A 27,902-nucleotide genomic window follows, 5' to 3' on the forward strand; every position below is an offset into this window, starting at 1 on the left:
CAGATATTTTGTACACTGTGTTGAATGATCTATTTCTTCCCTTCACGAAAGTCAGAAGCCATCCATTGACCCGGGGTTGTATTGTAACCAAGCTATGTATCTGAGTTGCATGGGTATGATACGACCTGGGTTACAGGATGGTCATGGACATTCTGGAAATTACAGAGATTAACTACGTAATGCATCGTTATCAACTTCATATCAATGATTGAAATTTAAATTCACTGAACGTGTGTAAAAAAATGTTTGGATTTTTGTTGTTAAAAACTTAAACACACATGTGTGTGTATTAAAGCCATCTATATAGAAAATTGTTGCATGGATATTTTTTTTTTTTTTTTAAGTCTGTTATGTCTTTGTGTGAGAGAATCATGTGCAAGAAGATGAAATAGAGATGAAAGAGGGAGATATTCGAAAAACACTGAAGCGGTTGAGACTTGTTTGAAAAACAAAAGATGATCTCTTTCTTATGATATTTGTTTATATGATTTATATTATATTTCAGACACATTACATTACATCCGAAATACACGAACGAATTTTACTAGCCAGTTCTTTTTTGTGAATCAACATTCAGGACCATAGACATATATAGGTAGACGCCCCATCGAACGCTACTGCCTATTGGCACGAACGAGCCGTGGAGCCGCCATCTTGGACCGGTCGCCAGCTCCACTCAGTGTAACTTGTTTGCCAGGTGCAATGAGCTGTTAGCGCATTAAATTAATCATATCTCACTGAATACCTAACTGATTTTGACGCGGGTTTTTTTGCTGCAAAGGTCATTCGTGCAGCTATGATACAGGACACATGGTTCAGCGTATTTTAATATTCATAATAGGCATACAGTTACATATTATATTCTGATATAATATATAAGTGACCAGACGCCCAAAATCTAAATATGTGAGGTAGGATATTTATTAATCACACACTATAAATATGATAAAGAAGCAGAAACAGATAGTTGCAGTAAAATAAGATATTTTAATAAGTTGAAGAAACAATATTATAATTTGTCACATATACACTCTCTCTGGTTCTCTCTCTCTCTCACACACACACTAAAACCCCTGAAAGAGGACTGTCTTGCGGAGCTTCTTTCTCTTGCTCCCTTTCTGTAGTTCAAGAGAGGAGAGTTTGGCAACATGGTGGAGCCTAATCTTTAGAAACACAGACACAACCAGTGACAACATATCAGACTGAAGGTTGTCAATGCCAAACTGGGTCTCCTCAATGTGCTCCCCAGGGAGGAAAACATCCTCTGTCCCAATCTCCTCCCGCACAATGTGTGTGACTGTTGACACCTTAGGAGCTCGTATTGCTGAAGCTTGGTGGATCACCCTCTCTGCAGCTCTCAGCACCTTATAATAATAATAAAAATAATACATATTTATATAGCGCTTTACACAGTACTCAAATATACTTTACAGAACATAGAAAATATGAACAAAGCAACCTTAACCATCAGATGGTCTTCGGGGTCTTTTTGACCCAAAATGACATTTGCTCAAATTAAAAAAAATGTTCCCTTTGTCCAAATGGTATGAAACCTTCTACGGCTCTCAACACTTTCTGGATCTACAAAAAAAAAAAAAAAAAAAATTAAATTGGAATGATATCTGTATATAGAGGAATACATTTTTTGAGACTATAAAAACTGTTCTCTTATCATTTGTCAAATAAAATCATCCAAAATGCAGAACCAACACAAATATAAAGTGGTGACACTGACACCGACAATGTGTACACACACACACACACTCACTCACTCACTCATAACTTAAAAACAACTGCTCTCTTATAATTATTTCAAAAAAATCATGCAAAATGCAGAACCACCAAAGAGGGAGAGAGAGTGAGATGACAGGATGAGACAAAACAATTTAGCACGCACACACACACACACACACACACAGACCTGCCCCAACCCAGTCTACAGAAGTCATGCGGTTTACCATGCTTACTGCCTGCAATGCATTGTAATGTAACATCATTGAAAAACTGGGATTTTTTCAGTAAAAAAATACTAAAATTTGACAAGAAATATTTTATTTTTGTTATAATTGTGATTTTATAATATTTAGATATGAATCCAACTGAATCCAACTTGTGAAAAGATATCTTTCAGGTAGTCAAATAGCAAATAGCATATAGTGGAGCTCTATAGCCATCTAGTGGTTAAAGTGATTTTTTTTTTTTTTTAAACTGCATTTTCCAAAAATGGGTATAAATGTTACATTAAATCATTTAAAATTATCCATGTTATCCACATGAATGAAAGTTAGAAATCTGGGTCTTTATAAAGTTAATTTGACATAAAATGCTGTTTTTTTTTGTAAAAAGCCTATTTAAATAAATATTTATTTATAGAAATTTAGAAGATATCATAAATCCTCCAAAAACTGCACAAATGTTGAGTAAAAACATTAACAAACAGAGTAAAATTACATTTGTAAAAAAAAAAAACTATTATCTTGTTACAAAATTAAATGTTATTGTCAAAAAACACGAGTGTGGACAGGAAACGAAGACCATCAGAGGGTTAATATACATTACTTCCTGAAATCACGTGCGCAAACACAAATAACAATAGTAGTAATAATAGTAATGTTAAATCTTACTTGTGAAAAGTAATCCCGAGCCGTACTTGGGAAGGTCCGCCGATTAGAACAGGAAAATGCTGCACAGTGCTCTGGTATCTTAACTGCTGCTACGCAACGAAACTAGGAGTACGACCGGTTCAAGATGGCGGCCGCAAATCTCGTCGCCCAGCGGCCAATAGGGCGTCTACTTATATGATGTCTATGTTCAGGACGATAAGTGTAGTCCGATTCCCGCACAAATGACTCTTCTGAACCAGTTCTTTTTAGGGAATCAAAACCGGGGCGGTTAATGACTCCGTTGGATTCTAACAAATTAAATATATTTGATCAAATCTGACTCGGAAAGAACCAGGACTTCTGCTGTGTTATGTTAGTGTGGCTAAAGACTTATTAGACATAAATCAGAGACGTGACTGACTGTTAATAAATTGTAGTGTGTGCATTTTATTGTAAAAGTGTTTATTTTATTCAAAAAATAAATCTCACTGTTTTGGTTTAATATTTTAGGCTATATATACTTAACTAATTAGACTAATTATCAGAAGTATATATCTATTGAAATCATTATTTAAGTTAATTCAATTAATTTCAGATTTATTATTATTATTTATCTCCTGTTTTTGCTGATTGCACTAAATTTAATAAGTACCTTTTACTCTTTGAAAGTATTAAAATAATCAATGAAGGACGCGTTAAAGATTGTGAATCGCAAAGAAGTATTGGAATGGAACTGGAACCGGAATCGATTCATCACAATTCCCAAATGGAACACGAATCGCTCCGTCACCTTTCACGGGAATGACCCTTAAATAGCGTGAGCAGTGGGTGTGTCTCCAATGAAATTATCCTCGTAATAAGTATACCAGGTCATATACTCAGACGACAACCGTTAAAACACATTCCAACCCCAAGAATTTCCTGTTCAGAAGTGGATATCGTTCTAAGAATTAACACGAAGAGCGCGTTATTATTATTATTATTAAAAAAAATCGCTGTAGTCCGGACTCATTATAGTTCCTGTGCCGCGCTTTCCGCACGGACTTGTTTGACAGGAGCGCCCTGTGTCTGCTTGAGATGGCGGCCAGATCGGAGAACGCGAGGGCCGAATAAACAGTCAATCTGCGCGTCTACAACCTCCCGAGAAGCGCAAGCCGTGTTATTTACCACATATCTACACCCTCTAGAAACGCCATGGAAGGCGGGAAACCCACCCTGCCGCTGGTTTTCCAGGCCGTGCAGGCGCTGTACCACGACCCGGACCCCGCCGGCAAGGAGCGCGCCTCGGTCTGGCTGGGAGAGCTGCAGAGATCGGTGCGTTCATCAGCGGGCCTACTGCGCCACAGCACCCTTACTCACTAATGAACCTCCACAACATGCATTGAGTTCAAAATAGTATCTACTGAGGCCGCAGTGAATCTTTGTAAACCATAAACACTAGTTGTGTTGAGAAGTGGAGCTGATCACATGCGTTGTGGGGGTTGATTTGTATCCATTGCTAAATCCATTCAGCCTGCATGTGGTTTGATGGGTTTAAATCGAGTTTTGGGTGGGTTTAAGCATCAGGTTTAGCAGAAATTGTTCTTGTGAACACAAGAATCTAAATCTGGTTTATCATCTAGACTAATATGTTAGAAACACAGATGTGGACCGTTTTGAACAAGGTAACGTTAGCTAGTTCCCTGTTGGGCATTAGCTGTTCCAAAAACCAGCTTGTCCACAATAAACATCAGAATGACCAACTAGTAGCTCTTTTTTTCTGGTTAACCATCCTAGAGCAGCTAGAAATCAGCTACTGTGTTTTAAAAATCATCTAAGTTAGTTTAAAATGGGTTTATCAGCAGAGTAGGTTGAATTTAAACTTTGCTGATTTAGGTATCTAGACAGCTTTTATTATCATTAGACATATTTCAGATATTAATAAAAATAACATCTATGTTGCAATTGTTATTTCAAGGCAGATGCATTTATGTTGCCTCTGGTAACACCATACGTTTGTTGTTTTGCCCTTTGAGTTACTGATTCTTCACTTAGTTCCGCATCAGCAAACTGCAAAACCAGTGATAAGGAAGGTGTTAAGATTGCAAACTAGTGGGAGAAATTTTGCAACTCATATGTTGGTTTTTGCAGAACTAAGTAACGTTAGCGCAGTATTGTGACGATAATGGTATGAATTGCGTGGCTTCACGTTTGACACTTAACTATCCTGCTCCTCACGAGACAGTCTGTCCCTTATACATCTTAAAGTAAATAAATAAGCTTATCACCACCTTGTCAAATCTCATCTTTTTTGTTAAATATTTTATTGAAATGTACTAAGGGACCAATTAGTTAGATTGCATTTATACAGACTTCCAAAAAATAATTTCAGATCAGTTATTTCTGTTCTCTTGAAATCTCGACTCTGAAATCTGACACTGTTATGTTACATCAGACTGCTAAATATAATAAATGAAATAAGAATTGTCTGTATTTTCAGGTTGTGTATTATATGTTACACATAATGAGTTCCCAGTTCCTAGTCCTTCTGTTTATTTGCATTAGCAATGTTGGTGTGATGCATCTGATGTTGAATTGTTTAGTTATTTTTTGCTTTTCCTTGTCTATGCAAAATACAACTGGTCCGACTTGATGTTCAGTTTTCATAACTAGAGAGTGGGGTGACTGATACAATGCTAAATATGCATGTGAAATTAGCTAATTTTCTTTTTTTTAATGTTCAATAGACATTTAAGCACACTTCAGTCATAAAACATATTGATGATTGTTCTGTGGTGACGCCTGAAGGGAGCAGTTAACGAGAGAGAGATAGGAGACAAAAATATCAGATTGTTGATAATTATGAGGTTAATCTCAAAATCATATATATTTTTTTTTTTACTCCTGTGCAGATGTATGCATGGGAGATCTCGGATCAGCTTCTGCAGCTGAAGCAGGACGTGGAATCGTGTTACTTCGCAGCCCAGACAATGAAGATGAAGATCCAGACGTCGTTCTACGAGCTTCCCCCAGAGACCCACACCTCACTGAGAGATTCGCTCCTGTCTCACATCCAGAACCTCAAAGACCTGTCTCCAATCATCGTCACACAGGTAACATCACTGTCTGTTTGAACCGCCATTGTATCTGCTAAACCTGATTTGGATGTGATTTGTATGTCCAGACTCAAAATGTACATAGGGGTGTGCTATATGACAATTTTTGATTGAGGATGATTAAAATGTCTCCACTATCTGCTTTTAGAGAAATATCGTAGTTCTGGCGCCGCCGTATCAAGATACTGTACAACACCACATACATTCACATCAGTGTTAACTCTGCGGTAGAGTTACTCTCACAGGACACTGCACTTATTCGCAATCAGAAAAGTACATTATTTGCATGTGCTTTAAAGCCTTACTGGTTAAATATTTAATTCACGTGCTGTTCTGACGTGCGCTTTTTCTGAGCGCTTACACCCAAAGCATATGCACTAAGAAGCCAGTCAAAAAGCGCCTGATTGCTGAAGTAAGTTATCTTTTGTTCTGATATTGTCAAAACACACATGGTTTACATGTAGACTCGGTTGGTTGTCTAAAATGAAAGTAAACAGTTGAGAAAAATGAATATGTGCAGCTCTTAAAGGGACAGTACTAAACATTCAGTCCACTGTCATAAAAGGGGTAGTTCACCCCTAAAATTAAATTTGTCATAATTGAGTCATTCACCTGTTGTACCAAACCTGTATTCATTTCTTTCTTGTGCTGAACACAAAATAAGATATTTTGAAGAATGTGGGTAACCAAACAGTTGCTGGTCCACACTGAGTTTGATAGTAGCATAAAATACTGTGAAAGTCACTGTGGACCAGCAACTGTTTGGTTTTCCATGTTCCTTTTATTTTCAGCAGAAGAAAGAAACTCATTCAGGTTTAAAACCACTTTTGAATGAGTAAATGGTGGTATAAAAATAAAACACTATGACAGAATTGACAGACAGCTGACATAATTTATTCCTTTAATATTAACAAAACAACAAAACACAAAGAGAAAAATCACTCACTGCTCTTGACTGAAAAACTAATACAGTTGCTTTAAGAGGAATCATTCTATATAGTGTTTTATATTTTATAATTTTTCCCTTCAGTTTCTTGAATGCTCCTGCTAAATACACCTAACTGTCCCTTAAGATAAAGTTATTTTTTATTTTCATTGTGTATGAATTAAATGTTAACATAATCCATTATGCATCTAAACAGAAAACCTATTTCTACCAGAGAGTTCAAATTAAAGACCTTCAAACTAGGGCTGCAGGATGTGTCGTTTAAGCATCGGTATCGAGGTGTACGAATCCACGATAGTCACATCGCAGGATGTGCGATGTAGGCTGTCGTAGTTGATCCGTTATTCATTAACTGTACGGGCCAGCTGCTCCCCGGCCCTTGACGAATGTGATTCGCGGATTAATTGCACAGCTTAACCATCATAGAGTGAAAGTTTTGACAGGGCAGAGAGAGAGAGAGAGAGAGTGAGAGTGAGCAAGGGAGAGACCGTGAGAAAGAGAAAGAGAGCATGAGAAACAGAGAGAGAGAGCGCGTGAGAGAGAGAGAGAGAGAGAGCGTGCGAGCCCCGGTCGCACACCCACCGTCTTCAAACAACACGAGCGCTGTCTTGCTCTCTCTCCCTCGCGCATATTAATCAATTGACACGATGGTGTAGATTTTTAAATCATTTAAAATGAGAATGTGAGTGTGCTCACCCCATTTTTGTTTGTAAGAAGAAATGTGATTAGATTTCATATTGCAATATATATCGTAGAAAAATAAAATATCGCAATGTAATTTTTTCCCTATATCGTGCAGTCCTACCTCAAACAACCAAACTACAAAATTTAGATTTTGTATAGTATGCGTATATTATATTATTTGCAATGTGTATCTCTGTTTTTATTTTTTGCCAACTAAAACAATTATGACACAGATTTTTATCTTCACCCACTTTGGCCTAAATAGCCGCCATTGTTTTTTTTTTTATATATTTTGTTACCTTGAGGCTTTATCTTTAAAATATGGAAATTAGTTTGTCTGTACTCCTCGGACAAAAAAGTAAAACCAATATGACAGAGAATCATGATAAAACTGTAAATGGTGATCTGAAATGTTTGCCTTATCGCCCACCCCTAAATGTCCATGAGTGACCGCAAACATCTGGCGTTCATGATGTGTTAACGGGGACAGTCCATCTCAACCAAATGGCAGTGCTAAATATTGAGAACTGTTCAGAAAGTGTAGTTGGTGTTTTAATGTCTTTCTCTCTCCCAGCTTGCATTGGCAATCGCAGATCTGGCTCTTCAGATGGCCTCGTGGAAAGGCTGTGTTCACACCCTCATAGAAAAGTAAGAATCTACTTGGGACTTTCCTTCATTTGCATTTTATTGATATGTTTCTTACCTGTGGCCCTGGTTGATCCATTACTGATCCATTAAAGGAACAGGTCACTATAAAATGGATATTATTCCATACTGTTAAACTGTCAGGATTAGGTTTGCTTGGCTGCAAAATTACTTAAATAGCACACATTTTTATCACCTGAAATGTGCAATAATTCTAAAAGAATTACATTTAAAGTAGTTGATGTCATCTTGAAATTTCAGTATTTACCCAGCTCTCTGTTTTGGCTCTTCCAGATACAGTAACGATGTGTCCTCCATGCCTTTCCTGATTGAGATACTCACCGTTCTGCCAGAAGAGGTGCATAGCCGCTCTCTGAGGATTGGAGCCAATCGACGGACAGAGATCATTGAGGATCTGGCCTACTACTCTACCACAGTGGTCACGCTTCTGGTCCGGATGCATTGATATCTGCAAAACCATTTCTGTCATTTGTTTGGCACTTTGCAACCTTAAAAAGATGCCTAGCCAGTCTGTCTAAAGTTTAACGGTTATCACATCCTTAAGCCACTTAAAGCATGCAAGATGTGTGACTTCCCCATGCAGGGCTCAAGGAGTATTGTTAATTATTATTTTTATACATTTATTTTGGCTGTAAGTGTCATTTATAAGTGTCTGAATTTTTTTTTTTTTTTTTTTTTATTTAACATGCATATTCAATATTCAAAATAATTTTATATGTTAAAATATTTAAATTGGGAGAATTAACAAAAGGAAGTTTTGCAAGGCATAAAAACGCATCTCTTCCTCTATTTAACTTTCCGCTTTAACTTTGCTAACTCCCTCATCCTTTGTTCTGTGTTCTCATTCCACACATGCAAATCATTTTAGTGGTTTAGAGTCTTCGTGAACATGTAAATGGATGGTTTATGATACTAAACTTTGCTGTTGGTGTATTTCCTTGACCAGGTGACGTGTGCGGAGAAGTCCGGACATAATGAGAAGATGTTTATCAAGGTGTTCCGGTGTTTGGGCAGCTGGTTTAATTTAGGAGTGCTGGACAACAACTTCATGGCCAGCAATCAATTGCTGATGATTCTCTTTCAAGTGCTGGTGAGATCAGCAAATGCAATCAGACAATCACGAAGCTCCCACTTTCTATTACTTTTATTTTGTAAATATCTCCCCTGACTCGTTCATTGCAGCAGAGGGATGAGACGTCCACAAACTTGCATGAGGCGGCATCGGACTGCGTGTGCTCAGCACTGTATGCGATCGAGAATGTGGCCATACACATGCCTTTGGCCATGCAGCTCTTCCAGGGAGTCCTCTCTCTAGAAACGGCTTACCACATGGCTGTAGCCCGAGAGGACCTCGATAAGTATGTATGGCATTGTTTATGAACAATGAATGCAGTTCATACAAGCCTTAAACAAAATATCTCTGTTCTGATATCCAGTGAGATGCCATAAGACAGCATTGTATGTCACAAAGGACCATATAAGTACATGTGTAGCTAAAACAAAAAGCTTTTGACACAATAAACAAACCAGAGACTTGACCCTCAAATTCAGTATAGTTTGATGTTAACATGTTGCTAAACTAAAATCTCAACTTGCGCAATACTCTAAATGCAAGACAATTCATTTCAATCGAGTTTGACGTTGAGATTTTGCCATGTTAAGAAATCCAATATGTGCACTACTATAAATGGAAGCCTCTTCACAAATGATTTCCATAGTTATATTTTAGCGCGTTGCTATGCTAAAATCTCAAATTGCGCAAATCCACTTAACTGTAACCGGTCTCAAATTTGGTTTCGGTAGAGTTTGTTGTTCGCATGTTACTATGATAGCAGCTCAAACAAAGTAATATGATAAAGAGGAGACTTGACCTAATTGATTTCTGTCAAGTTTGACGTTAAAACTTTGCTATGGTAAATGCTCAAATTGCGCAAATATACTAAACTGGAGTCTGTTTACAGTGGATTCCAATAGAGCTTGACGTTAAGTTGCTATTCGCATAATATTTTATACAGGAGACTCAATTTACATATAGTTTGATGTCAAATTGTGTAATACTCCAAATGCTGAAAATACATTGCATAACTATTGTGTGAAATTATTATTTAGGTTAAATCAATATTAATAAGGTTTGGGGACTGGGCAAGTGATTTGTGTTGAAACCTGTTGTAAACTGCATCTGTTTTTTTTCCTTCCTTTTCTTGATTTCCTTTTTCACCGCAGGGTGCTAAATTATTGCCGGATCTTTACGGAATTGTCCGAGACATTTTTGGAGATGACTGTAAGGACTCCTGGCCAGGGCATGGGAGATCTACGCACCCTAGAGTTACTGCTTATTTGTGCTGGCCATCCCCAGTATGAGGTTTGTGTGAAACGCATTCACGCGTAACAAGTGAAGGTGAGTATGGGATTTTTAAGCGTCCTTTTTGACTGTCTGTTGGGAATCTTTTGTCCTCCTCCAGGTGGTTGAGATCTCGTTCAACTTCTGGTACCGTCTGGGAGAAAATCTTTATAAAATGAACGATCCAGCGATTCACAGAATATTCAAGCCGTACATACAGAGACTATTGCACAGTCTCGCCCGCCACTGCCAGCTCGACCCAGATCATGTGAGTATCCTTCCCTTCAAATACAAGCCACTTCTTTCTAGTAGCTACATGATTTCCATCCGTTTTTCTACATCATCTCTTATTTTGCGCTTCCTGTACAGGAAGGAGTGCCAGAGGACACAGATGATTTCGGGGAGTTCAGGATGAGAGTGTCTGATCTTGTGAAAGATGTTATTTTCCTAGTCGGATCCATGGAGTGTTTCTCGCAGGTAGAATTTATTCTAATAGAAACATGAACTGAAAGTGATTTGAGGAAAAGACCTTAAAATGATTTTAAGATTTTGGATGATTTACTGAGAAACCAAAGGGAATTTTCAACCGTACCGTTCTTTTTATAAATGCCTTGTGTTCTCTCATCAGCTGTATTCGACTCTGAAGGAGGGAAACCCCCCATGGGAAGTAACTGAGGCTGTTCTGTTTATCATGGCTGCCATAGCTAAGAGTATCGATCCGTAAGTATCACATTCAGTCATGATTTAACAGCTTCATGTTCAAGGCTCTTGCTTTCACCAGTCAAATTCACACCTGCGGCTTTCATGCGATTTCATTATAGTCCTGTGTTTTGAGGTTTAAAAGGTCACTCCCCAACCTTTTTGTAGTATTTCATTATACAGTTATTTTGTTAAAATTTTTTTGGTTTTGCAGTAAATATAGATTTTGATGCTGATATGACTTTAAAAATTAAACATCTGATATTTTGTATAGCCATGGTTATTGATGCAGATTTTCTGATTCATTTAGATTGTGATTCACAAGCTCTCAATTTGATTCTTATTTGTTTACATGTTTTTGATTAACTACAAAGAACTTTTCCGTAGGAATCATTTGCTCATGAATCAGGCTACACTTGGTTACTTTGGGTTTGATTCACTTAGTATAATTTTTTCATCACTAGAAAGCCATTATTTTGCAGGATCAATCAAACGAAGATCACAATTAATCGTGAAATCGTTGTTGCGTTGAAAGTTTGATTGTAACTCTAAAACGTCTCCCTCTGCTGGTTCCTAGTGAGAATAATCCCACTCTGACGGAGGTGCTGGAGCAGGTAGTGTTGCTTCCCGAAACGGTCCACATTGCCGTTCGCTACACCAGCATCGAGCTAGTTGGCGAGATGAGCGAAGTGATTGACCGGAACCCTTGCATGTTAGGTGACTGTCACAATCTGATTTACTAGGTTATCTTCACACGCTGGATGTTTAGTTTCTCTTTGTGTATTCATGACTTCTGTATCGGGTTGGCAGATCCTGTTCTGATCTTCCTGATGAAGGGTTTGCGGGAGAAGCCGTTGGCCTCTGTGGCAGCTAAAGCCATTCACAACATCTGCTCGGTGTGTCGAGATCACATGGCACAGCACTTCCAGGGCCTGCTGAACATTGCCCGCGCGCTCGACTCATTCGCCCTGTCCACAGAAGCTGCAGTTGGCCTGCTAAAAGGTGTGGAGGGGATCTATGTTAAAGGGATTTGGTTCACCCAAATATAAAAATTGTCATTAATTTCTCAACCTCATGTCGTTCCAAACCCGTAAGACGTTCGTTCATCTTCAGAACACAATTTAAGATATTTTTGTTTAAATCCGAGAGCTCTCTAAACCCTCCCATAGACAGCAAGGGTCCAGACACGTAGCAAGGGTATCGATAAATTAGTACATGCGAGATCAGGTGTACAGTTGTAATTTTATGAAGCTACGAGAATATTTTTTGTGTGCAGAATACAAAAATATTGAACAATTCCAAAGATGAACACAGTTTAGAAAGACATGAGTAATATATGACAGAATTTTCATTTTTGGGTGAGCTAGGCCTTTAAATGTGGCTTATTATTATTTTTTATTAATCTTTGATTTAGTTCTTTACACACTTCTCCTGTAGTCATGGCCTTGTTGTATGGCTGTTTTGTTTAAGTGGTGTGATTGGTTTATCTCAGGCACAGCGCTGGTGTTGGCCCGCCTGCCCCTGGAGAAGATCGCGGAGTGTCTGAATGACCTGTGTGCAGTTCAGGTCATGGCACTGAGGAAGGTTAGATGCCTGTGACTGTGTGGTCTCTATTTCTCACTGTCTTTGGTTAATGCAGTAAATTAATGTGTTGTCTTTGTGTCCAGCTGCTGGCTCAGGACTCCAGTAGTGGGAAGTCATCAGACCCCACTGTGTGGCTGGACAGACTGGCTGTTATCTTCAGGTTAAGACTCTCATCATCACCACTGTTGCCCTTTAAGCACAATATTGGACTTCACACTTTATTGGACCGTGAATATTTCTAGTCCCTTGAGAAAAACTTATACTCTTAAAAAATACTCTTGTTTTCTTAGTTTTGCTTGGTCATTTCTTTTTTTATTTATTTTTTATTTATTTATTATTATCACGTAAAAAAAAAAAAAACACACCCTTTTTTTAATGGCTGTAGAATTTGTCCTCCTTGCAAACTATTGTTTTATGGTTTTGATTTTTTTTTTTAATTTTAGTGAAAATAATTACTAAGAATAAATTACAACATGTATGAAATGACATTTAATCTGAATTCTACACCATGTTGTCTTAAAGTTAATAATTTATTGCTCACAAAGTTCATTATTTATCTATTGCATAGCATGCTATTGAAAAAAGATTGCAGGTGTAAATATTTCACAATCCAGTTAAATCCTGGCGGATAAAATGGAGTTTTACCCCCATTATATCCCATTAAACAATAATTTTCACTCCGAAAAATGTCACATTTAAAGATGTTTTTTTTTTTTTTTAAATGGTTACTTTTTTTCTATTAGACACACAAACCCCATCGTAGAGAATGGACAGACACACCCCTGCCAGAAAGTCATTCAAGAGGTATGTTTACCTGTGTGTTGAATGACACAGTACTTTTTCTGCAAACGTTTCCTTCTGATCATCTCTGTTCTTTGTTGTAGATCTGGCCAGTGTTGTCGGAGACGCTAAATGCCCACCAGAATGATAACAGGATAGTGGAGCGCTGCTGCCGCTGCTTGAGATTTGCAGTGCGTTGCGTAGGCAAAGGCTCTGCGTCCCTATTACAGCCACTTGTTACTCAGGTTTGTCTTTGTGCCTTAAGGATACACGTCCACTGGAATGGAAAAGCCAGTGTGGATCTCAAAAAGCTGTATATGTGTTTCAGATGGTGAGTGTGTACCAGGTGTACCCTCACTCCTGTTTCCTGTACCTGGGCAGCATTCTAGTGGACGAGTATGGCATGGAGGAAGGATGCAGACAAGGCCTGTTGGATATGCTACAGGTAACCTAACACACAGTTAACCTCATAAAAAATGGTTTCATATGAACCCTGTACTGCAGTGAATGATTAATATTAATGAGGAACTAAGAGTTCTTGATCAGCAGTTGTATCTTTCCCTCTTGCAGGCTCTCTGTATGCCGACCTTCCAGCTGTTAGAGCAGCCTAATGGACTGCGCAATCACCCCGACACAGTGGACGATCTTTTTAGACTTGTCACAAGGTACCAGTTCTGTGCTTCTGCAATAGTAGGGCCTTTTGCACAACTAAGTACTAAAGTACTGCGACAATTTAGTGCTAACTATTTTCCAGTACCATTCCAAAGTGTTGCCTTCGCACTGACAGCATGTACTAGGGCTGTCACTTTTAGTTCGAAAATCGATCGGACCAACCAAAAAAAGTTTCAAAAATGAAAATAGGGAATCGATTTTAACCAAATATGTACACTATTCATTTTAAAATAATTAAACAATTAAAAAATATAGATGAAACAAAGCTCACAAATAAAGCAGAAAAAGAAAATAAAGAAATCCGAAAGTGCAGTATGCCTTGCGAAAGCTAGACAGAAAATACCAGCAATTTTACGCGCTTATAAGACCCAGTGACGTCGAATAGAGCGTCTGCCGCGAATTATTTAAATGTTAAGTCAATGTAAAGACGCGTTTACGTGCGTCTGGAGGTCTCGCGGTGTGGTAGACGTGAATTTGCCTCATTCGTGCATCTAGTTACAAGAGATTCTGAGTTATGAAAAGGACCATTGCAAGCTTACAGCGATACCCCCACCTTGCGCAGCTGTACCTGAGTGTCCCTGGGACATCAGTGCGGTCGGAGTGCGTCTTCTCAACAACTGGACATATAGTGAATAAAAAAACGCTCTGCTCTGGACCCCGAAAATGTTGATCGACTTGTTTTTCTGTCCAATAAATTTGTAATGGCCCTAGACTTTTTGCACATTTCATTATGCCTCCCTAGTGCAGCCTAGCCTAAGTGTTGGTTACGTTCATGACGTAAGCCAGTTGACAGCGACATAATTTGTGCCGGTCGTTCAACAACGAAAACAAATAAAAAAACAACGTTAACAACAGGAGGATGGAAGACTGTGTTTTTGTTGAATCTCACTGTTTTCACAATAATGGACATGGACTGTCAACGTAAACGAAATGCGTTTGAAAGAACAGAAAGGAGGATTAAATAATCTCCAACGACAACTGGCAGTGTTTGCTACAAGTGCCAGCACTTCAGTGTCTGTCCATCTATCGCTGTTCTCCATACTTGAGAAATAAATTAAAACTACGTTTTCACAGCGTTTTAAATCATGGCCGGTGAGGCCAAAAAGTGGGTAGTTCCACAATGAGTTCTGGGACTATGAAAAGGTTCCTGCTGCAGGAAAGGCCCTAGTGTTAGAAAAACAAGCTCAAAATGAGCGACTCTCCACACAAAAATAACACTCATTAAGACAAGCTATTTTCTCCTTATTTCAGGTTTGTCCAGCGTAGTCCAGTCACGTTGCTGAGCAGCAGTATTATCGTCCACATCATCCAGTGTGCCATCGCTGCCACCACCCTGGACCATCGAGATGCCAACTGCAGCGTCATGAAGTTCATCAGAGACCTCATTCACACCGGGGTCACCAATGACGTAAGCTAAACCAGCCAATCGAAAGACTTTGATTCCTGTTCATTCATTGCATAAAACAATTTTTCTTGTCTTTCAGCATGAGGATGACTTTGAGACACGAAAGCGTCTGATTGGCCAGGTGATGGAGCAGCATGGGCAGCAGCTAGTGACTCAGCTGATCAACACCTGCTGTTTCTGCCTACCGCCTTATACTCTTCCTGATGTGGCGGAGGTTCTCTGGGAAATCATGCTCTTTGATCGGCCGGTATGTTTGTACTCTGATTGTCCTTCAAATACAGATTAACTTTTATGCATTGCAACCCTCTGCAAAGCTCGGCAATAGATTTGCCATTGGCTAGTACTTTTTTTCCTTTTTTTTTTTTTATTTGTCAGACTTTTCGTACAGCTTTTTACTGTACGGAAATCTGTGCTAAACTTATTCTTCACCTTTAACCCAAACACTAGCCCATTGGAATCTCACAATTATTAACTAATGGCTTACAAATAGACATTATGTAATCACCTAGCATGAAAATTGATGTGATTTATTCCTGTTGTAGAGTGATTTATTTGTCAGACTCTTGTGTAAAATTTGCTTTCATTTAAAGAATAGACATTTTACTGTGGTATTTTAATATATTTTTTTTATTATTAAGATGACCTTTTTCCCCATCCAAATTAACATTTTATCCATGTTTTTCTCACAACACCCCAACAATTGGGGATCAAATAATAAAATAATGAGCTAATAAAAAAATGTGAATGAAGTTTATCAACTAAGAAATAATATAAAATAATTGTATTATATTTTATTCATATGAACCCCTTTAAGCATAACATTTCCTATCTAACATCTGTTTTTCTAATGACTTTTTCAAAACTCTTATCTTTAAAAGTATTGTAAACTTCAAACTATTTCAAACTGAAAACTTTTCATATTTTTGTGGATGTTTACTTTTTAAAACTTTTTGGTCTGGCTTTCCCATGCCAAGTTTGTCTTGACGAACATGTTTATCTAGTTTTATTTTATTTTAATGTGATAACCAGTGTTTTATTAAAGATTTTGAAACATTTATTTACTAATCCTGTCTGTGGCTTTCATCTTAGAGCTCTTCCAGTATAATTTCTTTTTCATAAATGAGGCTGTGATGCCAGTTGTCACATGTTGTGGCTTTCTCGTGTCTGCAGACGTTTTGTCGGTGGCTGGAAACCACACTGAAGGGTCTTCCAAAAGAAACAGCAGGAGGCGCTTTATCCGTCACAAACAAGCAGCTCACCGACTTCCATAAGCAGGTCACGAGGTGAGTTTGTGCCCGCCGTCACCTGAGCCTTCAAAGAAGGCTGTGAACATCAGATAATTTCATTACACTCCCGAGGAAATTGACCTGTTCCTTAATTAAAAGTACTTTTGCCTACAATAAAACATAATTTAGTGCTCATCAGTGTAGATTACAGGCAACATTTGTCTTTTGAAGTATTGCGAGTTGGTGCACGTTTGGTTCTCCATGTGGTTAGCTCAGCACGGCATGCATAAACAAGTTCCCATAACCAGTCGTCCAAGATGGTGAAATATTTCATACTTCAGCAAGTCTTGACCTGAGGAACGAGGAGCCTCCCAGCGTGGTGTCGTGCACAGATGCCAAATACTTATTCTGACAATGCAGAATGAGTCACAGGCTTGCATGGGAAGTCCAAACCACGCCAGACTGACTGATACAGCATCGCTGTGTTCCTCGCCCATGCTTTTGGAGTGTTTGAAAATTGAACTGTGATTAGTAATAATTGGCCATCTTATTGTTTATTAGTTTGTTGAAGAGTGATGTTAATTGGCTCTCTCTGTTTCTCCATCTATCTATCAATCTGTCACCCCAGTGCAGAGGAATGTAAACAGGTTTGTTGGGCAATAAGAGAGTTCACCAGGCTGTACCGATAGCTGTCCTTAATGTGCTGATGCTGCAAGACCAGGTAACACAAGCATAACACAGCAACACTAAATGTTATTGTGGATGGAATGTATTTCTCAGTGAATGAAGTTGAATTATTAATGAAATTATTTTAATTCAAATTATCAGATTAATGCATTTAACCTGTTAAATGTCACCCCGTCCCGTATACGGGACACCTACGTTGACTATACTATATTACAATCAAATCTAATCTAATCTTGACAAACTATATATCGTTGGAAAGGTCTAAGACTCCCAAATATATATTTTACCAATATTTTTTGTTAAAAATTATGTAGTAAAAGTAATAGATGAATTTATGACAAGAGTGCACCCTCAGAAATCTACATTACAAAAGGAGCTTTGACCTTTGTTTAAAAAAAAAGACTTCCCCGTTGCCTTTTTCTCTATCACATTTTAGAAATCATCAGAAGTTATATATCACTTGAAAACATAAAATCTCAAAATTCATCCTTCAAAACCCATTTTAAAATCAGACATTGCATTAACGTGTAAATGGTACATCAAAATCATGTTACAAAATGTTTTCAGTCATGAATTATAAAAATTTAGGTTTGTATCATGCACATTCATGTCTATCTTCAAAAACGTGAGTGACAGTTAACAGGTTAAAATATTTTTTTTGTTTAAAAAGCATTTTTTTAATTAAAAAATTTACGCTATACTATATTTATATTACATTTGTAAGATATAATATATTGCAATATATTAACTGAATTTTTTTTTATTATAGAATTTTATTACAGTTTCTGTAAAAAAAAAAGAAATTCCTTAAGTCAAATCTTTTTTCCCCAAATTTTTTTTTACCTTTGCAGTCACAATTTTGTGAAAAATGTAATTTTTTCAAGTCAAAAGCAGATTAAATTTACATAACTTAGATGTTGTCAAAAACTTTTTTTTTAAAGTCACCAATGACTGGAAAAATCATAAAATTTCATGGTCAAACATGTTAGAATAGAAAAATTTCGGAATAAATTCAGCATTATAAAACATTCTCTCTCGTTCTCTGCAGGTCAGATTTTTTTGTTTGCTAACATTTGGAGGAATTGGCAAAGGGAGCCATGATGACCACTGTTGAGAAACTAAAGGGAACTCTCGCATGAAGGATTTGTGGGATTTGGCAAAATGGGAAAGCCGACCAATTGAATTGGAGCTTTGGAATGGCAGGGTTTCAGGAAAAGCAAATTGCCTTGTGGGTGTCAAAAGACCGCAGCCCCATCCCTCCCTTTTACCCCTACGAGCACACAGATGCCAGCCGCAGCCAGAGAAGGTGGGGAGGGGGGATATTTCGGAAGGGACTCCGTCGTCTTGTGGGAGGGGGGCCGTCGAATGGACACTGAAACACGTACACTCATTTCAAAATATGGATGAACGTCTGCATCGATCGGATTTTCGGGGGTCCATCAAAAACCAACGACAAATAAGGATGTGCCTGGTTGCAAATCATAATGCATCGTTAAAAAAGAGAGACTTGTACGTTTTTAAAAACAAAAATGGAGATTTATTTTCATGGACGTGTGTTGTTTAGAGATCAAGTTATGGCTTTGCTGCCAGTGCCATAAAATGATTACCAAACTAAAGATTGTCGCAGCAAGCAGCAGTCTGCGCCTGTGGGACATTTGCAGAGGGAGAGTTGGCGTCACCCTTGACCTTTTTAAAAGTTGGCTGGGATTTTATTCGTACAGGTTATGCTGTAAATTATGGAGTGGACTGACTGGCAGGGGCTTTTTTTTTGTTCTTTCACCATATTGGCATATCTCGAGATGCAGAGATCGTCTTCGGGCCGATTGTGTGAACAAATAAACCAACATTGTGAGGAACAAACTAATCTTTGTCTTGAGTATCATTGCAGATGCACTCGTTTGTTTGAGAAGTGACTTGTATTCTCTTTCTGCAGCTCTCAGAACCTGTTTGACCAGGTTTCATTTTAAGAAACGTACATTTGTCCTTTAGGTCTCGTTTTCTGAGTCATAGAGTAAATCGAATCCTCCTCTATTGTCTGAGATTTTAGAAGGTCCGACAATCATGTGTTTCTCACAATTGCACATGTATACCCTCAGGTCACCCCTCCCATGTACGATTTGCTGAATGAACGTTATGTGGTTAACTCAGTAGTCATATCGCTTCAAGTTCAACAGGTTCGTGTTACTGGCACCGACCCTATAGGATGAGGTCAGCAGATATTATCCACCTGCTCTCGTAATGTTTGCAAAGGACTTGCATGAAATACGAGTCTTAAATCTGAGTGACAGCTTATTTCAGGATCAGAGTTTTACTAACGATGCTCAAGCATTCACGGGATGAATCCTACTGTGGTAACCTGTTCATGCCAGCAACCATTTAAAATACTGCAATGGTATTTATTGAAATTTAACAGTTTAAAAGACCAGTTTACATGAAGACAAAAAAAAGGAGGGGGGGAAGAAATGTCAAGTTTGGTCTCCAGTGGAAATGTTTTCAGTATGGCATCAGAGAGGGCACCCTATATATTCCAGTGTTCAAAAGGTCCTCCAATTCTGAGCAGGCAATTAGCAAGATGACATTTGGGGAAGGAAAAAATAGGTTCCTTTTTCAGTTAATGGATGTTTTGAGCCCAGGTGGGGTGTGCGTTTTGACTCTGCAGAAGTCTGTGGAGTTCTTTGAATTGCTCCACCGTTTGGTCTTTTAGGTCAGGGTTGGAGATCTGCAAACGAATGCTGTCTGTCGACCACGAAAGCTCGCCTGAAAACATCTCGGTAAGGATTCTTGCAACAACAGGGACAACCTTGATAAAGAAAAAAAAAACGGCAGGCTTTAGTAAATTAAGCAGATGCTGACTGATTATTAAACTAAGTTTATTTTGTTAAAGCAAACTATGCTAGGTTTGAAAATTGTTACATGTTGAAATGGCTAAAATACAACATCTGTTCATCTAGTTAATAGTTGTGAATGCAAGGCTGCATGTTCCTGCTAACACAATTTAGCAATATAGTGAAGAATACTAATTTAAGATTTGCCCTAATATACATTATGTAATAACAGCTGTGACTTGAAAAAAGTTCTCCCACCTAGTTATAGCAGATATATTGTGAATACAATGCTGCTAATATCACATGGTTTGCTATGTATAAAATATAGCTCTGGTTCTGGATGCTGATTGGTTAAAATACACTATATAGTAACAATCGACACTAAACACCTGTTTGCCTAGTTATTTATCCTATATTTTACCAGAAATAACCCCACCGAGATAAATCTCTTCTACCAGGGAGTCCTGGCCAAAATGGCAGGACACTAAAAATATTTCGAGACAAACAATAGAGCATTGCGTTATCAAGCGCAATGTTGGGGGTTCGATCCCCAGGAACACATGATATGTAAAAATTGATAGCCTGAATGCACTGTAAGTCGCTTTGGATAAAAGCATCTGCTAAATGCATACTTTTATTTTATTTTAAAAAGTCCTGTCCAGCACTCAGAACTAATAAAATATATAAATGTTAAGTAAAACAAAAACATGATTCTTTCAAATAAGACTAAAAATATTTAAAGATGGGAGCACGTCTAGCATCAAAATACTCTGCATTTCATTCCATAATCTAGGCGCATAACAAGAAAAGGCTGTTTTACCAAGCTCAGAGTATGATCGAGGCACAGCTGAAAGTAATTTAAAGGACGATCTAGTTCTATAACTACCAGAACAATAAGATAAGAGACTACAGATACACTATATATCCATGTAACGGTGCTAACAACGCAATTTAGCATGGTTTTGTTAGTTTCTGACAGATATTACATTATGAAACCGTTTCTGGTTACTGACGGGATATAAAACACTATACAGTAATATATTTAACATCAATTTGCCTGGTTATAACTATGCATTGTTGCTAACAATGGAGTTTAGCAATATAGCAAGATTTGCAAGATTGTTAAATAAAAAAAAATAGTTCTGGTTGCTGATTGGCTAAAATGCACTATAAAGTAACCGCTATAATGGCAAACACCTGTGCACCTAATTATTGCTTGTGCATCGTTGCCAAAAACGCATTATGGTTTGGTTTGCTAGGTTTAAAGAATGCTACTACATAAACTGCTCAGGTTCTGGATGCTGAATTGCTCAAATACACTAATGACATATCTGACATGACACCAGTACACCTGGTTTTTGTGGATATAACATTGTGAGTCATTGCTAACAACTTGATTTAGTGATGTAGCACAGCCTTGTATACCATAAACAATTAAACTGAGTCTTTGCACTCTAAAGTAAACGAATTAACATGGATTTCATTTCCAAACCTGGACAACGATGAGCTTTTTCTCCTTGGGCTTCCTGTCTGGCCAGTCCTCACCGAAGCAGAAGTAGATCTCAAAGGGAGGTGGAGTGGGCGTCTCTCCTTTCTGATACAAAATGAGACCTGAGAAGTAAAAAAAAAAAAAAATAGCCATTTTGTTAGACTGATTCTTTTACATAGCAAATCTACAAAATGATCCCAGCTGATCATATGCACATTTGACCTCTCCTCGGAAAATTCCGGAACGTGAGTTCGGAAGTGTTTTTTATATATATACACATAATAAAATGGATGTGTTGGGCAATTTAGTATTTTCTCTTTTTCACTTCCCCGAAAAGACCGTAAGCTTCTGTAGAATTAATGCAACAAAAAGAGCAAGTGGTGTTTAATTGGCGGTTGGTTTAATCACTCTTCCAAACTCAGAAACTTGAGATGGAAAGAAATTCCAGGGCTTGCCAGTTATGAATCCCAATCCAGTCTCTTATGTGCTCAACTGTTTGTCAGGGCTCTAATGCAGTCACAATAAATTAGATTGATATTATTGAAAGTCGAGACCGATTCCTCTTACACTGAAGGAAGTTGTTCAGACTGAAGACCCTGATCTTCATTTCTCTTTCCATTGGATTGGGCGGACCCTGCTCTGGTACACCTGGTCCAGACCAGAACACTTTACACTGGCACAGCCTGATGGCGTAGATATCTTGTCCCCTGATCTCCAAGATAAGCCCTCGGTCCATCACATCCAGCAGATGGTCAGTATAGAACCTCTGCTTCTCGTTCTGGATCTCAGCGGTTCCTGGAAACAGCACCTGCTGCAGTGTTACCGGACCAAACAGCTCTACTTGTTCTGGTGTGGGCGCCAGGTTACCATAGTAAAGTCTACAACCCTGAGGGTTACTGACAGTCAAAGAACCAGCTGTCCGACCCCTGTACTGGAACTTGATATCCAGATCAGTCACTAGAGAAAACAAAGAACATTTTATTGTCATATACTCACCATTGTTTCTTGGTCATTTCAAAAAGAGATGTTTAGTACAATCTCAATGCTTCTTTTTTCCATGCAATGAAAGTGAATGGTGATAAAGTGATTTAAAATTACTTCAGTCATCATAAAAGTGGTTCTGTAGTTATACAGTAAGTTTGTGTGAAAAACAAATGTAAATTTATATTGATCACTGAAAATGTTCTCAACAGCCCTGAAATTTCACTCACCTTTTTGTATCTGGTGTATCCAGACATGTTAGGCTAGGTTTGACATCAGTTATGGCAATTATGTCAAAAATCAATGGTTCTTGTAATGGAGCATGATGTGTCGAATTTGCAAAAGCACATATTCAAATAGCATAGCTCAAATTTAAATGTCAAATTCCACTCACAATTCTATTATATGATTCTTAAGACTTTAAAACTCAGAGCACAAGTATTTTGGACAAATCTTGTGATAATTTTATGGGGCTTTTTTTATAACTTCGAAGGTTTTTGGGAGTCACCATATACTTTCATTGTATGGAAAGGAGCAGCATTAACATCCAGCCTAACGTTCTCCTGTTTTGGTGTATGGAATTGCAAAAGAACGAATGATGACAGAAAGATTAACTTTTTTTTTTAAATAACAGATTACCAGTCTTACAACTGAAATTTTCATTATTTCATAATACAGGTAAGGTGTGCATTATATGTTTGTAGTGACTCTATACACACCTCTTGCAAAGTCATTTAACATCAGCATTACTCAAAGTGAATGGGTGGGACTAGGCAATTTAGCTACGTCTTCATCATAAACTGCAACTTTAATCCAGAAGAACAAGGCATTAGAGGCTTACAGGGTAACATGTGTGGACTGCTCAGCAACTCTGAGATGCAGGGATGAACCTGGTTCTCCGCTTGAGCTGGCACCTCTTGCATTGGGCTGTCCACTATGTCTGGAGGGCCTACAGAATGAGTGACTACATCTTGAAGACCAGGAGGTGGTATGGATCCAGTCCCCATTCCCAGACCATTCGGAAGTCCACCGCCATGAATGGGATAAGACGTCTGCTCAACTTTAATAGCACTGTGACTGGGAAATTCAGTCAAAGATCCAGCCGAAGGTCTGGTGCTGGGCTGGGAGAGGTGAGAGGTCATAGGAGCACCTCCACTGGGGTTATTATGGACAACTTCTCCTAAGAGGTTCATTGGAGAGTTATGGTGGGTGGGATTATAGCCATCAGCAATAGAAGAGGTGAACGGAACGTCAACTCTAGTAGGATATGCGGAGTAGCTGGAAGGGTCTGTCAAGCACCATGCAAAAAATCCTTACTGTATGTATAGATTATCAATAGTCATTTATTTTAAACAACATCCACTTTAAAATCTTACCAATGGAGAGTTTGACAAAGTTTTGCAGCTGCAATGCAAAAAACAAAACAAATTCAATTACTATATGAAGACAATGGCAAAAATTTTGTTGATTTTACTATTGATTTATTTTTAACTTGCAGTTATTCAAGCTATTATTCTACGCTCTATGCTCTTTAGAACTTACCTCCTCTTCATCATCGTCTCCAGCATCTGAAATCAACAAAAGAAGATAGGATTTATTGGCTTGTCCATCTTTCAATCCTTAGAGACTTCTATGGTTTCATTCCTGTGTTTATATCTTCTAATTAAACAAGATCTCGTGGTGGGAAATATTGAATAATCTGAGCTAACCCAATTTAGATCTTAAGAGCAAGATCTTGTTGTTTCAACAAGTATATTATGTTATTGGATTGCAGGCATGCGTTCCCGGTCCTTACCTCCATTGACTGACTGGTCGCACACCTCATAGATCTTATAAGGCTGAACGGGGGTGTCCTTAGTGCCATCGTAGTGGAGTCCGAACTCTCTGCTTTTGTTTAGGGCACAGCGGAGGTTGGCCTTCCATTTGGCTGGATCAGGCTCATCTACTCCTTCCTGGTACTTGCCTGTTTCCAGAGCCCAAGCCTGCAGAGCAAAAGGAGAAAACATGCTTGTGTCTAAATATTTAGACGCATTACTTGTCCCTTTATTTTTTTTTTAACAGACAATGACCCTTTGTTAGTTCACAGTCGACTTGAAGTATAATTAGAGGGCAAGACATTCCTATTCTAGTATTTGACTGGGAAAAAATGTAGCGCGGGATAAGTCGTCAATATTTTTGATGTGTTTTTCTGAAACTGAAAAACTACATTTTAAAGCATTCATATGCTAAATGTGAAGTCTGTCAAAATACACTTAGTCAAAAACTAATTATGAATTCACAAACTCTTGTAAACTATTCTTGACTTCCCCTAAAATCTTGCCACAGTGAAGTCAAGTGGAATTGAAACTCCAGCCTTTTTAGTTCTCCAAAGTTGGTTGCAAAACTACTAAAAAGATGATCCAAGTAACATTATTAGAACTTAATGGCTCAGTGTTCTACAAAACAGGAATTTGTTTTCCAATTATTTTCTGTTATTGGAATAATTAAATGCTGAAGAGTGAAACTACTCAGAGATTCAGTACTCTGAATCTTCACCCGCCCAGCCCCACCACCAACACACACACACACACAAACACAAGAATAAAATAAAATCCCCCAGTTCTAACTTTAGAACAGAAAGAGTACAGGAGTAAAAATAGATATAGGAGGCTTGGGTTGGTGTTGAATCTTATATCTTATATGGGGAAATACTACTTCAATTTAAACAAAAAAGGTTACAAAAGCAGCATGGGTGATGGCAAAACCATATTATTCACCTTAAATATAGTGTTCTCCTCCTCCAGGGTAGGCATATGGCGGGTGGCATGTCTCCATGGGATCTGGAACAGTCTGCGCTCTTGATTGAGCCAGTGCAGTCCTGGGTATTTCCCGCTGTTAATCTGGCAGGGTGAGAAATGTTTACTTTACTGTAGCACTCACTACCATATGCCTATGCACATATTTTAAAAATGCTGTGTCATGATACATGATGTGGCATAATCAACAACATAAAAATATTTTTATGGTCCTTTTTGGTCATTTATAAAAGTTCACTGGAACATCATTTTGCCTCATCCTCAGAAATGCTCTTTAAAATTACAGTGTGCATAGTAAATCACAATTCACCTGTGCCAGCAGCCATGGCTTCAGACGGATCCTCCGTGGTTGACCACTCATGGTGCTGGAAAACGAGGGGTTCGGAGGAAGTGGTAATGGTGAACACTGTTCTTTTGGTCAGCTATCATGGTAATGGGGCAAAAAAAGACGAATATTTACATTGTTGACAGGTGATTCAGTCTGGAGATTGGCAACTATCAATGAGAAACTTAATCATAAGCTGAATCTTCAAAGTCTACCCCAAAGAAAAGTGTGGAGATGGATAAGCTGAAAAAAATCTGTAAAAGTATCACTCCACACAATTCTAGGTCAAAAGCAGCACAATGAATGACAAGATGTGAACCTTCAGGCCTCTGCCAAGTCCTTAAATCGCTGCTATCAAAGCAGGTGCGCGTGGGAAAATAGAAAGCATGTGGGTGTTCAGTTTAAAAAGCTCAGTAGCAGGGAGGTCATGTTACCTCTGTAAATAATCGACGACATGACTGAGCACTATGACAGACAGCCATGCGCAAACACCACCTTTAGCGCCGTCTGCACTTTAAAGGCATTTTAAGTTGTTCTCATGACTGCTGTGACTTCTGCAGAAATGAAAAAGAGGTTGTGAAACTTTCCAGCCCAATCCTTCTGATTCTGACATGAGTCCCGAGACTTTATTATGTGAATATTTTCAATGAGTTTTAAATGGCGTCTTGATATTGCACTCCCATAAAGGAAGTTCTAAATACTACTAAATTCATTATGAATTGACTAGAGGAAGAGTAATTTTGGTTTAGGATGGAGAAGTAGGTGGGGTACCCAAATAAAGATTGTGTTCTGTTCCCTGATTTAGTTCCTTTAACTTGCTGCACTTCTTCACTTTCTAAGCATATGCATACGATATTGTTAATAAACAAGGGTTAGCATAGCATACAATTAATTTTTTGTTCCCCTATAAGAATCTTTATCTCTATTTTATTTATTCACTGATGCATTATTATGATTTACTCAGCATTTAAATTAAATTAACGTAAAAAGTCAAAAGAAAACAGAGATAATTCTATTGTATAATGTCGGTAGTTTGTAATTAAAATTTTATTTTGACATTTCACACATTGTTTAATCACCCAATTTCTCTTTAGATATTTTAATAAAAAATAATAAACTTCACTTAGTATTATTTAATTTCTCTCCACTGACACGTCCTAAAATACTAATATATATATATATATATATATATATATATATATATATATAACGTCAATATACAGTATTTATTTATTTATTAAAACATTGAATTCAAAGCCAGCAAAAGAGGGCTGTATTGTTAGATATTGACAGACGTTTTGTGATTTTTAAAATTAATTACATGCAAACTCACACAAAGGATACACATAAACATTGCCTTCTCAAAAAGCCACAATGTAGCGAAAAACGCCATTTAATTCCCACCTGTCGGTAAATAACGCGCCAAGAGCTTCCGAACGTTTATTTAATACGACAAATCCCTCAACATTTCATGCTGTGTAACTTTTACAAACGGTTTAAAGAACTTAAATCACTCACCTGCACTGAAAAGTGTCCAAACGGTGAGTCGGCTCGGTTCAGCGTTCACCTGACGCATACATTCAGACAGATCAGGTGAGTTTAGATCTGCGTCTGTGTATCTTCTTTAGCTCCAGCAGATCAAATGGTCGAGGACTGACTGATCGAGGCTCTCCAGCAACACTCTCGCAAATCCATGTTGTTTTTTTACAGACATGAGACAACAGAAGACGTATTTGCAGAAGTTGAACAGGTACCACCCTTCCGGATGACAGGGGCTAGTATAAACGGAAGTGGTGTGGCTTTCATTTTTCATACATGCACCGTGTACCATCTACACTGTCTGTGTTTTAGTGTGTAGCTTAATGCCAGTAATACATTAATGCATGAAAATGTCAGTGCATTTTATTAAACAAAATAAATCGGGTAAAACCTGTTTTTATTGGTCAGATTGTACTGTTTTGATTGTGAAGTTTGGTGTATCATTTGTGAAGAAAATTAATTTCTGAAGCGTAAATATTCAAGAATTATAGCCTATAACAATTTGGAATAAATACAGAAAGCAACTGCGCATTTAATAAGATTGTTTTATTTAGTATTCA

At 38.0% G+C, this 27,902-nt stretch overlaps 2 protein-coding genes across 3 annotated transcripts; one reads left to right on the plus strand and one right to left on the minus strand.

Annotated features, from left to right (window-relative positions):
• Positions 1–3,675: 3,675 nt before the first annotated feature.
• On the plus strand, positions 3,676–19,248 carry LOC113071157 (transportin-3-like). The gene is made up of 23 exons (XM_026244523.1): positions 3,676–3,917; positions 5,495–5,695; positions 7,903–7,976; positions 8,268–8,424; positions 8,941–9,084; positions 9,177–9,352; positions 10,218–10,356; positions 10,457–10,603; positions 10,705–10,812; positions 10,964–11,055; positions 11,612–11,751; positions 11,845–12,036; positions 12,527–12,618; positions 12,702–12,778; positions 13,362–13,422; positions 13,503–13,643; positions 13,727–13,843; positions 13,969–14,063; positions 15,322–15,478; positions 15,555–15,722; positions 16,646–16,758; positions 17,330–17,422; positions 18,437–19,248. The coding sequence occupies exons 1-22, from the start codon at positions 3,798–3,800 to the stop codon at positions 17,388–17,390; spliced, it is 2,772 nt and encodes a 923-aa protein (XP_026100308.1). The 5' UTR covers positions 3,676–3,797; the 3' UTR covers positions 17,391–17,422; positions 18,437–19,248.
• Positions 19,116–27,564, minus strand: LOC113071158 (interferon regulatory factor 5). 2 transcript variants are annotated; one of them, XM_026244524.1, is made up of 10 exons: positions 27,322–27,564; positions 25,789–25,900; positions 25,440–25,562; positions 24,479–24,665; positions 24,226–24,251; positions 24,060–24,087; positions 23,525–23,971; positions 22,270–22,659; positions 21,706–21,824; positions 19,116–20,188 (listed from the first exon to the last, which is right to left on the minus strand). In XM_026244524.1, exons 2-10 carry the CDS (start codon positions 25,837–25,839, stop codon positions 20,000–20,002), a joined length of 1,560 nt encoding a protein of 519 aa, XP_026100309.1. In that variant the 5' UTR covers positions 25,840–25,900; positions 27,322–27,564; the 3' UTR covers positions 19,116–19,999. The 2 variants fall into 2 exon arrangements, with proteins under 2 accessions (XP_026100309.1, XP_026100310.1); XM_026244525.1 differs by lacking the exon at positions 27,322–27,564 and adding an exon at positions 26,238–26,269.
• Between the last annotated feature and the right edge of the window lie 338 nt (positions 27,565–27,902).

Source organism: Carassius auratus, unplaced genomic scaffold, assembly GCF_003368295.1.
Source record: "Carassius auratus strain Wakin unplaced genomic scaffold, ASM336829v1 scaf_tig00006185, whole genome shotgun sequence".
Lineage (NCBI taxonomy): Eukaryota > Metazoa > Chordata > Actinopteri > Cypriniformes > Cyprinidae > Carassius > Carassius auratus.